Source organism: Apteryx rowi, unplaced genomic scaffold (genome assembly GCF_003343035.1).
Source record: "Apteryx rowi isolate R43461 unplaced genomic scaffold, aptRow1 scaffold_170, whole genome shotgun sequence".
NCBI classification, from domain to species: Eukaryota; Metazoa; Chordata; class Aves; order Apterygiformes; family Apterygidae; genus Apteryx; species Apteryx rowi.
In genome coordinates this window covers 1,018,162-1,035,673 of record NW_020447975.1, presented here as the reverse complement: position 1 = coordinate 1,035,673, position 17,512 = coordinate 1,018,162, and the positions used below count along the sequence as shown (strand labels likewise).

Here is a 17,512-nt window from a genome sequence, read left to right as displayed (position 1 = left end):
GGGGTTGTGGGATGGGGGTCAGGGGGCCTGTGAGGGGCCATGGAGTGAAGATCATGAGGCCTGTGAGGAGCTGGGGCTGTGGAGGGCCGTGGGGGAAAGGGTCATGGGGGGGCTGTGGGGCGAGGCTCCTGGGCTGCAAGGATAGGGTCCCTGGGGGGTCCCTGGGGGTCCTGGGGCTGTGCCGTTGGAAGGGTGTGGGGGGGAAGTGAGGCCTGGCCCTGCCCCATGGGGCCTTGAGGGGCCTGGGGGAAGGTGGCTGCGGGTGATATCGGGGTGAGGGTGCGCTCTGGGGCGCTCATGGTGCAGTGTGGGGGTGGGAGAGCGAGTACATTTGGTTGCTTGAAAATCAGAAGCGCTATCAGGGGCTGGGGATTATCTTTCAGGTGCTTCAGGGTTTGGGAAGTGTCCGGGGAGGGATGAGGGACTGTCCTGAGCGTCTGCTAGCTTCTGCCAAGCATGCCACCAGCCCCAGACAATGTCTGGAGATGGAGTGGGTGCTGTGACCTCGGCGTGGAGCATGTGCCTTGGTCACTGTTAGTTCGGATCCTGAGCAAGGAATGCATTGAGAGAATTGTCCTAATGCACCACTGGATGGTGGAGTGAGCACGTGGGGAAGGGGTTGAGACTGCTCGCTCAGTCTGTGTGCTGGGGGGAGTTACCTTGCTGTTTCATCATCTTAGGAGAGAAGCTGGACACACCTGGAAAGGCAAGTGATTCCAGAAAGGTCAGCTACCTAGCCCAGCAAAATGGGGATTTCTGCCACTGAATGACTGAGTCTTTAACAGTGGTCTTGTAAAATACGGAGTGATTTCATCTCTGGAAATGCTTTTTGTAGGATTTAGAAGACCAGAGACATCCATGAAGTACTGCTGAACTAAATCTGCTTTAGCATTCCTCTTAGTGCTTGGTGAAGTGATTGATTTCCTCTTTGCTTGTGTGGGCCTTTCACACAGAAAGAGAATAAAATTTAAAAACAGAGAAAGAAATACATCAGAAATTGAGGAAACTTGTATATGCAAAGATACTTTTGGGGGGTGTGTGTATATATATACACTATAGTTCAACTACAGAAGTCTAGCCAAACAAGTCAACTAAAACTTTTTGCAGAAAGTGCCAGAACAATGGAAAAAGTGTGAAAATATCTTTTTAGCAGTCTGATGAATGAGACTATTAATCCGTTTCCTGGGAAACATTTTAATAAAGCTAAACAGTTTGTTTGCTCGTTACCCTCATGATACCTAATTTAATTGAGGGGACAGTTAGCAAGTCTTTGGGAACATCGAACAAAAAGCCTTGTGAACATCTACTGTGTGTTCTAGGTTCATAATTCAGCAGCATGACATCCTGATGATGCAGACAGAGAAAGCTGAAACAGAGGCTGGAGGCTTCAGGATGATTCCAGCAATAGTCTGCTTCCCTGAAAATTGGGAAATGGGGCTAAGTTCTCGCATTCATCACAAGTTTTATTTCACAGTATAAGTGATGACAGTTTACTTTGGACAGCAAGTGGTTCCCAACCCTGCTGAAAGGTTTGCTAGGTCTAGAGAGCAATTTGAATAGTCCCTGCAGGAGGGTGAGGTGAGTGCCAGGGGTTAAAACTTCTGTAACTGTCCTAATAAAGTCTTTTCCCCACTCGCAGACTGTAGGGTATGTCTGCATGGAGGAAGTCCAGACAGACATGAACTACTGTTCCTGCCCGCTGGCTGGGCAGAGGCCAAATCCTGCCGGGAAGCAATATAGCAATATTAGTGCCGTGTTGTACTAGGCCTGTGCTCCCTGCTGAGAGGCTGGGCCTATTAGCTTAATTGCAGGAATGCACTAAAAGCAGCTACACAGCTTTCAAGTTAGAGTTGGGTGGCCTGTCTGTGTACCTGAAGTCAGACTGAAGTAATTTGCTGTATTGAAAGCTGATGTGACATTTACTTTAGAAATACAGTTAACTGTTATGGTAGGACTATTGGTAGGGCTGCTCTGAAAATACAATCGCTACAGCTAGTTAGAAGTATCTTCCCTTTTTTCTTCTTATATTTTTGACTTACCTTAACCCATATCACTTCCATTACCTTATTTATAGCAAAAATGCTTGTACCTGCAATTTAAGGAGCAAACAACAGCATACAAAGCAGAAAAAAAAAAAAAAGGAAGGTGACAGCTGAGAACTTCTTAGGTTTGGCCTTCACTGTCAAAATTAGTATTTCTTCAGATTATGCTGGGTACGTGGTGCAGATGTGCAGAGACTTGAGATCTCATTGTTTCTACTTATATCCTACATTACTCAGCAGGCATATTGAAATGCAGAGTCTTATTTTTCAGGTTCTTAAACTTACTGAATTCACATACTATCTTGTGCATTATTTTTCAGTGCCCTATAATCATATATTGTAGTTTTTGAGTATCACTTTAAAGCCTTTTGATCTATGGAAAAAGTAACAATAAATGTGATTGCTTGTATTATGAAAGCTTCTTAAACTAATCCAGAACACAAGAAAAATACTCTATAAGCAGCAATGCTGTTTATCATTTTACACACAGGTATATTAAACCTAGTTGATCCCCACATTTTACAAGCTAAGGAAATGATCTCACTTGATGCTTACCCTTCATTGATACGGATAAATATGGATTAGTGCATTACTTTTGTACTGTCTTTCCTTAAGATGATTTCAAAATCTTATCTATGAGGCCCAGGCTAGGAACTGGAGGGAAGACGATAGGAATGAAAAATGACTTATCTTATTAGTAGGTTTGCTTGCCTTTCAGGTTTTTCAAAATCTAACTTACCTGAAATGTTAAATACAGTATATGTTTATCTTTTATGTAAGTAATGCTGAATCGCACATAAACCTAAAGCTTTAATAGGCATGTTCCGATTTGTTAACATGGGACTGTAAAAGCAATAGCAAGTTTAGAACTGGTGTGTGAAAAACATGTTCATAGTGAACAACAAATGCCTCAATTTACCAATTCCGAAACAACTCCTGAGATAATACACCACTGATATTCACAGCTCTGCCTCCTCTGAAGAGGAGAAAAATAAACAGTGCTGGGAAGATGACTTCTTAACAAAAAATATTATGTATTAAATATAGGAAAGCTACTTTATTGTTGGTGTCTTTTCTTCTGCTTTAGATATAATCCGAACTATTCGGGACCCAGAGAAACCTAATACTTTAGAAGAACTGGAAGTGGTAACAGAAAGCTGTGTTGAAGTACATGAGATAGGTGAAGATGAGTATCTGGTTATCATCAGGTTTACACCAACAGTACCTCATTGTTCTTTGGCTACTCTCATTGGTAAGATTTCTATTTCATTAAATCTGTAATAATGAATATAAAGTTAATTATGGATTATCTGAATAAGATCAATCTTAGTTAAAATTCAGTATTGTTTTGCCAGCAATTTAACTAGAAATTTTATCTTGAAAAATCTGTTAACAATACAAAAAAAAMCAGAAGAAATATGGGGACATTCAAGAACCTGTTTCATCAACTTGGACAAATTCTTACAGAAGAGAAGTGCTCAAAAATCTACTAGCAGAATATAAAGGAGGGATTCTATACTACTTCCAAGCTATTCTAGTAATATTAAATTGAAAAACTTGTCAGCTCTTAAATTAAAAAAAATAAATAAATAAATCTTCATGACTGTTCCCCTTAGCCTTGCCCACACGTGAACAAAAACCCACACATGCTCAAAAAATACCGAAAAAAGCTTATGAGCTCTTAGGAGTCTGAAAGCAGTTAAGCTGAATAAAAATCTACACTGGCTCTTTTTTTTTTTTTTTTTTTTGTGGTGAGAGCAGATGTCTGTTCTCTGAAATACTTTGTTTAAATGTACCAAGATTAACAACTCTTACCATTATATATTAGTAGTAAGATTTCTCAATCTGTCTTAAATATTTAAAATAAATTAAAAGCTTTAATCATAAAGTATGTGTATTTATGCCAAAACAGACCTTCACTGCCTGTGTAGAAGGTAAAGTACAGGCAGTAAAGCAATAGCATGCCAGCCAGTAATAATTTTTTTGTGGCTTGAAACAGTTAGGAGTCAAGCTGACTGTTAGGAATGTCAGTGGGTTAAGACTCAGAYCCAAGGGCCAGTGTTGTACATAGCACATCAAACTTTAAGATTTGCTAATCACGTTTACAGCGCTTAATTATCAGCTAAGTCTTTGAGGTCTGTTCTACTGTGCAGTCTTTGTCAGTGTTACATGACCTCTGAAGCACAGTTCCTCGTTCTGTTACAGGAGAGGGTTATGACAGCTGTTTTAAAAATAGTTGGGTAGTATATGTAAGGGTATAGGCAATAAAAAGTTTTTTCCAAGCTTCCTCATCTGCATAGACTACTGTGTAAGCTGGTAGTTCTTTTGGGGGGTACTTTCTTTACCTAGTAAGTCCTTCAGCAGCCTGTTACCTGCCTGAGGGTTGTGTGGAAGTTAAATTCTCCTTGATATAAGAGAAAATATGATATTTAACAAGGTGATTTTCCAGTAAGTTTCTTGTAAATGGGGAGAATTTATTGATCTTGAGGGCTTGTTGTATCAGCTGACCTTTGAAACATGAAACACCATGCTGAAATATTTGTTAAAGACCTGAATGGTTTGTTCTTTGTTTTTGTCTAATTATAAATGTTCTCAGAGCTTGCACATGACTGTTCCTTATTTATTCTCTACTTATTCAGATAAATTTCTAAACCGAATAGAATTACCAAGAATTTTAGACTGTCAGAACTGGGAATAATCCCAAGTGATTGAGAAAGGAGTTCATATACCTGGAGTGGTCTCCTTAACCTACAGATTTACTGACTTATGTGTTGGACTTAAAGTACCCTTTTCAGCTCTCTGCCTTTTTCTAGGGATTTGTGAAAACAATAATACTTGGGTATTGGGTATTTCTCTCTAGGTTACTTGAATGTAACTTTTTAGAGTCCAAATAAGTAGCTTTTGAATTGTTCCCATCCAGTTTGCCACCTCTTCTCAAGGGAAATTGGGAATGGGTGTTCTGGTGAAAAATATTGTCTCCTTCATTGGCAGGAGCTGCTGTTATCACTGGCTTAGCCTGAGGACAAATTGAGGCTGTAGTACTGCTTTGCTTGTCTGCGTAGCTCATTGCAAAGCCAGGCCTTGTGGAAAACTGCAATAGGCTAGTAGTAGGGATGTCCCAAACTTGGATCTGGCTCCCAAAGACGAACCATAACACTCTGCTCAGTCACTTCAAAGATTTTTTTTTTTTCCCCTGCAATGCTGCTTGCTATAGACAGATCTATAGCAATAGACTTTTCAAGCAACGTTTGAATGTTGGCAGTTGGACCACAGCTTTTTCTTTTTTTATTATTTTTTTCTTTTTTTTTATGGTGATTTATATCTTGGTAGCTTTATTTGGCCATGGGGATTAGTTGTGGGTATGCTTTTTTGTTGGGGTATTTTTTGTATGTTGTTTAAAGTAGTTAGCACTTCTGTATGTTAGACATTAAATAGTGAAGTTAGTGGGCTTGAATTGCCCCCAAGGCATTGCAGGCTTGTGTTCTTTTCTTCAGCCAATTTACGCTGGATTTTTAACAAATGTCAGAACACAAAACAAACATTCTCCGCAGTACAGATGGAGCCACAGTGACCACCAAGAAGCTCTATTTAAAAATGTAGAGGAAAGCTGGAAATGGAGGATTTTTGTGTGTTTAGTGTTTCTAGAAGGTGTTAAGAGACCAAAGACCTCCTAAGCCTATAAAGCAGGTATGAACTCAACTGAGAAGCTGTCTCCAAAGGGGTCAAGAAAGGTTATTTAATCTCTTCTGTGGCTTGTGCTGCTCAGAATGCCAAAAGAGAAAGTTGCCAATTATACTGGTGGTTTTTGATTGTAAATATGTATCCTCTGAAAATGTACCTCAGACCTTGAATTTGACAAGCAAAACTCTTCTCTGTTTTGTTTGAACAGGCCTTTGTTTAAGAATAAAACTTCAGAGATGTTTGCCTTTTAGACATAAGGTAAAGTATCTATTCTAGAACTTTTATTAAACTACATGAATGTATGCCAAGTGCTATGCTTTCTCTTTAAAAGAGGGTATGCTGCAGGATCAAGTGACTTGCAAGCTGTAGTTAAGGATGGGGGTCTTTTTAAAACCCGTTACTTGCTTATGGAGGGARTGAATGTTGCAGTACAGTGTAGCACCTGAAGGAATCGCTGAATAGCTGTGATTCTTCCTTTTCTTTACAAAAGACAGTTTCTTTGCTGAAATTCTGAAATATACTGTGTTTCAAGGAATCTCTTGACCACCTGTCATTCAATTTCTTGCTCAGTGGAGGAGAGGGTGTTTTTAAAGCCAATGTTATGATGAATCTAAGTCATACTGTTGCCTTGGAGAAAATGAATATGGCCTTCTGGAATATTTCAACATATCCAAGCATTGTGAATATAAAATGTTAAAAGTTACTAAATTTACTGTACCATTTAGAATATGCGATATGGATAGTGGACCCTATGTGAGTTAGTGGCCCTGAAAGCAAGATAAGTAGTTTTTTGTCAGCCAGAGGTTAGTTAAGGGGAATAAGTCATAATCTCTGAAGTAAAAACTTCAGGATAGAAGAGTTCAGAAGAGCTGCAGAATTTGGACTAGGAACTGGGTTGAGGAAATCTCTTTATGACCTGTGTCTTAGGAATTTTTACATAAACGGCATACAGGCCTGACCCTGGTCAGGATACTGTCCCTAACGGGCCAGCCCTATTACTTTAGTATTTTAGTTTTATGAAATCTCCTTGTAGTTCAGTGTGAGTTGGGTTTTTTTGTTTTGTATTGTTTTTGTTTTTCACAGGCCTTTTAAAGGCATGAAGGTGATTTAGGTCTGTTAAGGGTTCTGGTCTTATAGTCTGTTCCCATGCAGGAAATAATGTTGTATTACACTACCATTTTCAAATAGAACATATGTGGGTCTCATCAGTGAGTGAAATGTAAGCAAAACTTCATGTTGAAGGTAAAATCTTCTACTGTTTTGGTGACTGTTAACATTGCTTTCTTCCTTTGCTTAAATTTCTCCTGTACTTCCTTAAACAAAAGCTTTGATAAGGTGCAGGAAGAACTCACAAGCATCCACTGACTAAATACAGTTGCATATCTTACTAGGAATCCATTCTGAAGGATGTCTTTTCAAGAGTGCTTGGCTTGTGAAAGTGACTGTTGCAATTCTGGTGACTTTCAAACAAATTGTTCCTGAATTCTGGTCTGCAGAGAACTGGATGGAAAGGTAGTGCCAGTTCTCCACCCTGCTTCCGGTAGCCTAAATGCAATTACTTTTTCACACAAGTAGCTGATACTAGTGAGGAAAGAACGCCCCTGCAATTTCGAAGAAGGATCGCTGGTGACTGTGAAATGGAGATTGTCTTGTGATTGTACTGCGCTGAAGTCTTAAGATCAGCTATTGCCATTAATCCCATTTCATTGTCTGTGAACTTCTTAAAAGTATAAATTACATTTCTTCAAGTAATGAATATATTTAACTATTGATGTATGTATCTAACATTACTGATCTCTTCTCTAGCTGGAAATCTACATATCTGAAGGTACACATTCCACTGAAGAAGACAGTAAGTAGAACTTATGAATGAGTGGAGCTTGAATAGACTGAGTGTTATGTCCTTTGGGAAGTCCTTTTCCTCCCCCACCTTACTGTCCCCTCCAGAAACTAATATGCTGTTAAAACTTTAAAATGAAACATGTAGTTGAGGCTGTTTCAAAAGTTGTATCGGTACTGTGAATGTAAGCTGCTTGTAAAAGCCCTATTTCTTGCAGGCATTGAGTTACGTTTCTTACAAAAAAGTTGTTAATAGGCTGCTGAATTATTAACATGAAGAACTTCGTGACTGACTRAGAAATGTATATTTTTGGTATCATGAAGTTAAAATAGCAAGATCAACCAATATTTAAAATAAAACCTGCAGGACCTTGAAATTCATTCAAAGCTATAGTCAGTCACTGTCTTTAATAGCTGTTAAAGCCTTTGTCCAGGCAATGTCCCAGGCTTTTTGTGTTCTTGAACATTAGAACTCTTTGTACGGGAAGGGGGGAAATCTGTCCTTTTCATTTACGTGACTAGAAATTAAACTTAGAAAAATTCAGACTATTACTTTGTCACAAATTTTATACTTGATGTTAAGACATGTTATCAGTGTATTTCATATTCCTTTCCTAAACTAGGAAAGTATCAAAAATAGTTGGTCTGTGATGGATGTTCTTGTGCGACTGAGCTTTCATTTGCCTCTGTTTCCAAATTTCCTGTTAAACCCGTCTCCTTTGAGCCTTTGCTCTTGAGCACCTTTGTGTTTTCCTTTGTGTCTTGTTGCCCTTCTATTATCTGGCACAACCTTCTTTGCCTAGGCCATATCACTTAATGTCTGCCTGTACAGTGCTCTTTCAGATATTATGCAAATTTGAATCTCTACCTAAATAGCAAATTGCAAAGAAAGTTGACACAATGTACCACTACTGTACACTACTGTACTGTTCTCCTTCTTAGAGCAGGGTGTTCGTTAGGTTTGGAAAACTTCATTGCAGTACAATGTCTTGCATTTGTAATATTTCAGTGGTACTTTACATGTACTGCATCAGTAAACTGCTTCTGACTTTACTTTTTATATGATGTTTTGCAGTCAACAAGCAAATCAATGATAAAGAAAGAGTAGCAGCTGCGATGGAGAATCCAAACTTGCGTGAAATTGTGGAGCAGTGTGTTACAGAGCCTGACTAGTAGCTATAATAACCATAGAGTTGTCATTTTGATAACATTTGTTAAAAACTTTGTAAAAAAAAGAATAATAATAATAATGATGATCAAGGCCTTGAGTTTAATACTTGAGTTCTTTTTATCTTCCACAGGTTTTTTGAAAGAAATTGTTTATAAGATAGATTTAAATTATGATAAATTAGTCTCTAAAATAAATGTATAGTGTTAAGAGTTTGTAATATCTGGTGTCCAGAAAAATATTTTATCTAATTAAAAACAAAACAAGTTATCTGTATTGCCTTCTGATAGACATTGTGATATAAATGCAGTTTTGCAGGTTAATTTCTACATTGTTTCAATCAAAACACTGTAAAAACAGATTCTTGTACTGAAATGCCACTTTTTGAGCTCAAAAAAATTTTTTTAAGCTTAGATTTTGATTTCTGTTAGAGAAGGAAACATTTCATTCATCTTTATTGTTTATAAAAACATTAAAATTAAAATGAATATAAAGTTTTAATAAGTACTTTCAACTTAATATATATTCAAAAAATGCTAAATAACATTATTTTTCATATACTCGATGGCCTTCAAACACTGCTAATGGATTTATTTATTTTTTTCCTAATCAGAGAAGACTTCTATACTGCTACAGTCTCCAAATGGTATAAGAAAAAAAAATCTTACTTCGAGTTTCAGAAGTAAGAGGCGCTTCCTCRCATAAAGCCTGGTAAAACCGTGAAAAGCCTGACCACATAATGATGTGGGTACAGGGGGTGAAAAGTTTAGCTGAATTAATGGGGGAGAAAAATACATAAATTAGTACTAYTACCAGTTATGGTTCCAGATTATCTTCCTAGTTATGGAGCCACATTAACGTCCTTTGCTCCTGTATAGCTGTTTTAAATGGGAAGTTCTTGTCTAACAATTCCTAATTTAAAACAGACAACGTTTAATGGGTGAAGGTGAGCTAGATGTGGTCTGTGCATCTGTCCTTGGTGTGGCAGTAATGCAGTGCCCGTGAGCAGCTGCCCTGGGGCACACGCTGTTTAAAACTTTCTTAGRATTCTGTTACTGTAAGAATCTGCAGGGAGATGAGCTGGATGCTCCTTTTTGTCCCCTCTACCTTCCTCTTCCTGCCTCGCTTCTCCAGTTAAGGGTGCAGTTCCACCTAATCATCTGAGGATTGCTATGGTCACTCCCCTTAACTTCTTCTCCCAGGAAAGTTTTTGCAAGAGCTATTCCAGGTGCCACTAGTACAAAATAGGAGCCTGAAGACTCTGTGGTAGAAAACTATTGTGCAGTGAAAGCATCCTGACGATTTGAAAGCATTATCATAAAGAGAATCATTTTGTTTTCTCTAAACATAAATCTTCTCATGATTTTTAGTGGGGGTTTTGGAAGTTTTGTTGTTTAAGATTACACCTTCATGACCTATAAAGGGCGTGTGCAGATGCCAAAGTACTTTGCAACAGAATTGTTAAATATTATTGTGTCTACCCAAAAAAAGATTTTTATTTGGAATAAACTAGGGAAGGACTTGAGTATTTAAAATGCATGTGTAGCTTGGGGGAAATATATGTATGCCCTCCAGTGGTGAAGGGAGAAAGCTTTTGCTTGCACAGAGCTGAATATTACATCCCCCAAAGTTGGGCTGATATCTCCCTGTTCTTAATAACACTGTTGCTCACAGAGCTTTCTGTGTTTGTAGACACTCCTGAATTAACAAAAGCTGGAATTTCAAAGTTGATTACATACTTTTTTTAAGGTATATGAACATGCTTAATACAAAACCAAAGTGGACTTAGTTTAGCTTAATTTGCTTCCAAAGCGGAAGTTGGGGTGGGTGACAAAGTTTCATTTTCTGTTGGGAGCAATGCATCAGGCATGTGCATGAAAGATAATTTCTCTCTGGAAATAACAAAATGACCTTATAGAGATCTATTACTGTATGATCTATGTAAGGAAGAGAGAGAGAGTTGCTGTAGGTTATAGAATTGCATAAAACCAGTAACAGTATTGTCTTCATTAAGAGACATTAAAAATTCAGAAGCAAAGGACTAGCCTGCAACAAGGTAGTTTTTGGTTTTTTGTTTTTTTTCAACTGGGACACTGTTCCTGCTAAATAGTTGCATTTTTTCCTGTAAGTACATATTTTTCAGTCTGAAGTCTTTGCTTTATCTTGTGGGTGAAACTTTCCGATGGACGAGATGTTGCCAGTTGGATCCTGCTCTTCTCCAAGATTACTCACCTGCAGCATGAAAGGTGAGGGAACCTCACAGCCTTTCCTCTCTGTGGCTGCCCCGTCCTSTTTCTCTCTGCTGCTCCCTCACTAATCCTGCCCGAGGTGTCCATAACGATGGTGCCAGCCATCGCTGTCTACATGCTTTTCTCTCTGGAGAATTTCTCTAGTTTCCCCATTGCYGCTGAGGATTTGACCATGAATTTACCTTCCCCTGAAGAACTAGGCAGCGACTTCTTGCTCAGCTGTCCTGCTCCCAGTGGAAGTGACATTTGATATCCGCTGCGAAGGCACAGGAGGGCCTGAGAGGTAAATGTGTGTGCAGTGGCAGGGAGGCTACTGCCATCCATCTCATGCCTGTAGCACCTGATAACACATCCCTGAGATGCTGGGATAGTTTATCTGGTCAGTGCATAACGTTTATCCCCCTCAGTGGTTGTGAGAGATTCGGGGAACCAGCCCTTGGTGAAACAGTGATTACTCCAACGAGCTCTTACTTGGTTAAATGGTGAGAAATCGTCGTTTGAGTTCAGTGCAAACATCTGCTGAGGTTTCGGGGATTTGTAACCGTTTTAATAATATGCCTCATAAAGCATTCCTGAAGGTATGAAATGATTGAATGAATTCTAGCTAGGCTACACGTTATAAACAGTGGGGAAATTTTCCCTTTGCAGAACAGTATACTGTACAAATGTCACAGCAGTGCTAACGAGCTTATAATCTCCCTCCTTTCAGTGCCAAAGTTTATAAAAAGTGAGGACAATCCCCTTTTTTTGTTCTATAGGTTACTGCACCTCTGCAGGACTGAGTTTGCATAGGTGGTGGAAAAGCTATTTCCAAAATTACTGTCTAACTTTGGGTACTCAGCTTCAGTTCCATTGAACCTTAACTTCAAATGCCTTTGGACCCTCGTTACTCACCTTGACCTCAACGTGAGGGAAGTACATATGTCCTTAAGCAGTGCTTTCTACAGAGGCCTCTATAAAAACCTTGAATGGGACATTATTGTGTCCACTACTTCAAGTATTCACCAGGATGTGAAGGGAATTGACTGCTTGCTATTTGCATGAGAAACTAAATAGTTGATGATGCTCCCAAAATAAATAAAGAATCTGTGGACCGATTTTTTTTTTTTTTTTTAATCCTACTTTGAACAAAACTTATTTAGACTCCTGCTGTAACGCTATATCACAAAGAATCCTACAAGAAGCATTTTGCAAGGTTTTGTTTTGTTTTGTTTTTCAGCTGTACAGACATTAAAAGGCAACTGTGGCTGTGAAAATACTTTCCTCTCTATGAGAAGCAGGTGGAGATGTCTTCCTATGATAAGGTTCCTGGTTTTGCTGTGCCACATAATTAAAACAGAAGTATAGAATAAGAGCAATATTTTTCTTCCCCATGGTTTACTTTTTAATCAATTTAGTTACATCAGCTTAATTGTAATCAACAATTGCCCTATATTTTTCATTTTGTCAATTGGGATAAGATTTCCTCTGAATTGTGGTTTAAGTAGATGTAATCAGTGGTTTGGTCCACTCACTTTCCCAGCCCTGTGCAGCAGATACTGTGTAATAACATATATACAGTCTAAACAAGGTAAAGTTCGATACTATACTCTGCTAACTTCGTCCACCAGTAATTAATCTGTTTATTGATTGCTCATTTCAGCTCTGAAAAGTCTTAAAGCTGGATGGACAACTGTCGAGAGGAAGGTCACTAAGAGCTACTGAGACTGTTCTGAGAGCAGTGAATTTCAGTGGCGAGTAGTGAGCTTTCTCTGAGAATTCCCAGTAGCTTTTGACATCAAAGGAAATTTATTTGTTAAATATTTTAGTATGATGGTGCCTGAAGGCTAGAGCTAAGATTGAGTTTCTATTTTTCTACTCTGAAGAAAAAAGCAATAGGGGTCTATCTCTTTTTGAACTCTGTTAAGTCATTCARGATGCCCAAGGAACAAGATTGAGCAGCACAATATCATATTAAACCCATAAAACATATATCACAAATAGAAAATGAGGCCACATAATTAGCAATGTGTAATTAATGATACARAGGATTTATTCTGAGTAGTGTTACCATTATCAGCCCAGTACTTTTATTACGACTCTTCTGCTAGAAATTTCTAAATTGCTAAACCATGATCTACTGTGATGCTTGGAGTGTTCCTTGCAACTCTTTATCGCACCATGAAACCTGCTGCCATCCATCYTATCCTAAATGGCTTCGAGGCAATGTCTACAAGTTCTGCACAAAGTCAGCTTAAAAGAGAATATTTCATATGGAAGAGGATCTATTTTCATTTTTTAACATTAGATAAGCTGCCTTTGTTTCTAATAAAATAAAAGCAATCTGTCTTTTTTTTTTCCCTTTTCAAAGGGAGAAAAAAAGAAACAAAGGATTTTTGACCTGCATTAAATATTAATGACTTTCGTAGAGAAAGTAATGAGCAGAGATATAAATGTTTTGGAAGCGTTTTCCCACGAGGGGGAGCAYTGGTATAGAGAAGATCTCAGTGTTTGGGAGCTTTGCACAAACTTGTGGTTGTGTTCCTTCTTTTTTTTCTTTTTTCTTTATTTTTCCTTTCTTTTTCGTTTCTTAAAATCAGTTCCTTTCACCTCGAAAGGAAGCCTGGCCCACGGCTCTGCCAGTGGCCAAGGCCAGGGCTGCGTCGCAGGCTCCCGGCCGGTGCCGACGCCGGTGCGGGCGATAGCTGAGAGCAGCGYGGCTCCGCGGAAGGGGGCCGTGACCACGGTTCCAGGGCTGCTGTTATTTGCTGTTTGTGAGCTGCTTAATAATGGTCCCAGATGTAAATATATGGGGGCAAAGATAATTTTCTTTATCAGAGTCCCAAGTTACCCCTGGCTGAAAGTTGCCACTAAAGAGTGGGGAGTTGTCCCTCGGAGCCGTGTCTTTATCACTTAATTCCACRTTTTGCATTTTCTGCCCGTAAACAGAAACTTTCTCAGAGAACTGCTTTCCCTTGAGAAAACGTCTTTGTTACCACCACGCATTCCAAAACAGGACTTAGGTGCTGCTTCCCTCTGTCTTCTGCTGCACCAAAGCTCCCGGCTTTGATCTTCCATGCCAATACRCTGGGAACTAGATGGAAGAGATCGGTTTTAGTGGGCAAGATTCAAGGAAAGAAAAAAACCCYTAAGACCTCATTCATGCTTCTAGCAGAGACGGATTCAAGAACAATAAATTTGAAGGCAGATCTGGGTTTTGTATGACCCTTGTTTGAGATGATTGGTTCCCTCTGGGCTTCGGCCCCCTCCAGGTGTGGTGGCCACCCCCGAATTACCGCTCTGGGGTAAAAGTTAAACGTCTCTAAYGTGGCCGGGTGTTTTGATCTCAGGCTCTCTTTCCAACGCTGCTATAGTCTGAGTAGGTTTGATGAAATCTAACTTGCATCTCATTTTTGGCGACTCAAATCACGTTTGTCACAAGACAAATTTTGATTAGTTGTTCTCACCAAGCCATCTTCTATCTTCCTGGTAGGTTTGAGGCTTATTTTAAAACACGATTAGGACAAGAAATTTAAATGTAACTAACTGTTTGATATTGTTTAGTATTTATTAGATGAGAGTATTTTTTGTCCTGGGCAGGTTTTCATGAAAATACTTCTTTAAGCATCATATCAGGACACCGTGCAAAGTTACCAGGATAACCGACACTGTCCTGGTGCAGAAGGCCCGTGAACTGTATGGAGCCGCTTTGCCGCTTGATAAGGAAGATTTAAAAAGGCAAGAAAATGAATCTTTTTGTAGCACGATGCAGCAGCGACTCCGATGACATTTTCACGTGCTCCTAATGCGTTTTCCTGGCGGGTCGACCCACGCTCCAGCCCCTTCATTCGCCGCCTGGCCGGGAAGGGACTCGCAGCCTTGAAACCTGCAACGGCTTTTCCGGCTCCGCGCTCGGTTTTGCCGCTGTCYGGAGCCGGGTGAAAGCCGGTTTGCAGAGCAGAAGCTCTCTCTGTGCCCAGTGCGGCTTGCATTAAGGAAGCCCACGGTCGGCACAAAGCCTCTGGGAAGACCGGCAGGCTTCTTCGGAGGGTCGTTCCTACTCGAATTACACCAGCGCTATTCYAATTCAAATGTAAGCGTATCCTTCAAAACGCCATGAGAAAGACCGAATACCCTGGGAAGAGGAAAAGGCTTTCTGCGGAGGGAAATGGCAACGGTTTGGTTTGCTTTATTTCTCTAGAAACCGAGTCCCAGGAGGGTTATCTTGTTCCATTTCCTGCTCCGACACCAAAGTGCTCCAAGTCGTGCTTTCTTTTCCTCCCACAGAGTCTCGGCCCGTTTCAAATAACCTTTCATTTAAATAAATAGCTTCCGGATTGCAATAAGATAAGCRAGTGTGAGATTCGCACGTAAATGGGCACTGAAATGCCGGAGGGCAGCAGGTGACCGTTTACCGCCCCGTGTCCTTCTGCACCTGCCTGCTCGGTGCCGGCTCRGCCCACGGCTTCGTCCTTCCAAACAGGCCAGAGAGGGCCAAAATAGTTCTTAAATGCCGGTATGGGACGCCAAAGAATTATTTCTCCAGTGGCAGAACTGATTTCAGCTGCAGGGATGCACACCGTTTGCCTCTGGATGGTTTCAGGAAAGAGGTATTGCTTCCCTAAAGGGTTTTTTGGAGTTTCCAAGGGTTTTGCCTAAAAGTGGGAACCAGCTTGTACTTCAGTGTCGCAGTCGTCGACTTCTGCTTAGGCACAGTGATTGCAAAGAGTTTGTGGGATGATTTTTTTTTTTTTTTAAAAGCAATTTTACTTTTTGAAGAAATTCCAGCCTGGGGAGGTTCTGGATCTGAAGACTCAGTTGTTTCCAAAGCTTTATGAAAGCTTTTTTTTTTTATTGTGACCCACAAATCAGGCGAAGGGCTGGACCTATGCAGCCGKCTTTGCTTGCAGAGGAAGAACAGGTCTGTTGTAAATAACTAAAATGGATTTTCCAGATTATATTTTGGCAGACAGTTTGCCTATCAAAAGATGCGATTTTTCTTGAGATACGGTGTAGCCGAGGTCTAGACGGGCTAGCAAATGTAGGTAGGGCAAAGCATAATTTCAAAGACATAACGTCATTTTTCTTAACAGCTTTGCTRGGTGCCGGTAGGATTTCATCCCGCGCCAGCACGGACTCAGGCTGCTGTAAGTGCACATGTACCAGGGGACAAGCTGTCTTAAGCGCTGTATGCTAGTAAAACCTGTTGGCACTGATGATAGAAAATGAAGCAGCAGGGTATTCTGAACCAAGGCATTAGGCAACTGGAGCGGTACATTTGCTCAAATAATGAATTTTCAGTGGGGAGAAAAAAAAAAAAAAGAAAAAGAATCGTATATACAGGGTTAGGGATGATGCAAGCCGGGCTTGCTCCTGGGCTTACTAGGCCTGGCAGGCTCCCAAAGAAGGGCTGTACCAGAAAAAGAGCTGTAACCCTGGGTCAGGAAGAAAGTAATTCAGAAAAAACAAACGTGTTTTTTTTCCTTGGAACTATATTTAAGGCATCTGCTCCCACTTGGATCTCTCACGGGAGAAAAAAAAAAAAAAAGCATGGCTCCATAGAAGCGTGTTTCRCTGGCCGTGCAGTTTCCTGACTTTCTGAAATCCAACTGAATGAACAAATCTGTGTTACTGGAGGAGCCCCCCGGAGACGCGTCCTGCGTTATAGTTTCRCCTTTTGGAGGAAGCTGCTGTCGGCGACGAGCAGCCTACGGGATGCGTCAAATGAACCTGCACGCGCCGGGTGACCTTACCTGCCAGCTGCTTGCCTGGATCCGGCTTTTTTTTCGGCTTTCCAGCAAAAAGCGTTCTGCAGTTCCTCTCCGGGAGGAGGATATCTGCTGGGGACGCGGGGACGCGGCGACCGCGAGCTAGGCGCCTCCTCTGCCCGACGAGCGGCGGAAGCGCAAGATGGGGTGAAGGCAGAAGCTGTAGCAGGGAGACGACGACGCACGAAGACCGGAGGAGCTTTTTAGCCGTGCTCAGGCTGTTCGTTAGTCGCCAGAGAAGGCACCAGAGCAGTTGCATACRGAGCTATTTTTGGCATATACACGCTCGTAAATATTTACATCTGGTCGCGCTGAGCTTTCCCGGAGGCCTGAACGCAGGTCAGCAGCCGCGAGCGCTCCGGAGCGGAGCAGCGGCTCTGCCCAGCCCTGGCCCGGCCTCACGAACCTTCCGTCTCTGTCTCCTCCCTCGATCCCCTGGCGAAGCCGGTTTCCTTCTTCAGTTCCTTAGCAAAGGCTTCGTGGCTCCACACGTCGCGGCCTTGCAGCGACGCTCTTCCAGCGCTCCAGCCCCTCGCTGCCGAAACATGCCCCTGCATTTTTCTTAAACCCTCTGCTTCTTGCCCTGCTCTTTCCGCCCCTCCTCAGGGTCCTCCGAGCTGCGATGCCCTCGGGAACGATCCCGATCCTCCCGGATTCACCTGTCGCAAGTTCAGCAAATGCCCCTTGCTTTAAGAGCGCACAGCTGCGGCTGTAGTTGCACAACCAGACATGTCACTCTAGAGTCAATGTGTGCCCCCCCCCCCCCCCCCCCCCCCCCCCCCCCCC

The 17,512-nt window shown here is 41.1% G+C and overlaps 1 protein-coding gene across 1 annotated transcript in view; it reads left to right on the top strand.

Moving 5' to 3' along the window:
- The window catches only part of CIAO2A (cytosolic iron-sulfur assembly component 2A), a 9,434-nt gene extending 598 nt beyond the window's left edge, over positions 1-8,836 (top strand). The window contains exons 2-5 of the mRNA XM_026060699.1: positions 3,130-3,294; positions 5,932-5,981; positions 7,530-7,575; positions 8,638-8,836. Coding sequence (XP_025916484.1) covers positions 3,130-3,294; positions 5,932-5,981; positions 7,530-7,575; positions 8,638-8,735 — 359 coding nt within the window. The 3' untranslated portion in view covers positions 8,736-8,836. The remainder of the gene's footprint in view (positions 1-3,129; positions 3,295-5,931; positions 5,982-7,529; positions 7,576-8,637) is intronic.
- The last annotated feature ends 8,676 nt before the right edge of the window (positions 8,837-17,512 follow it).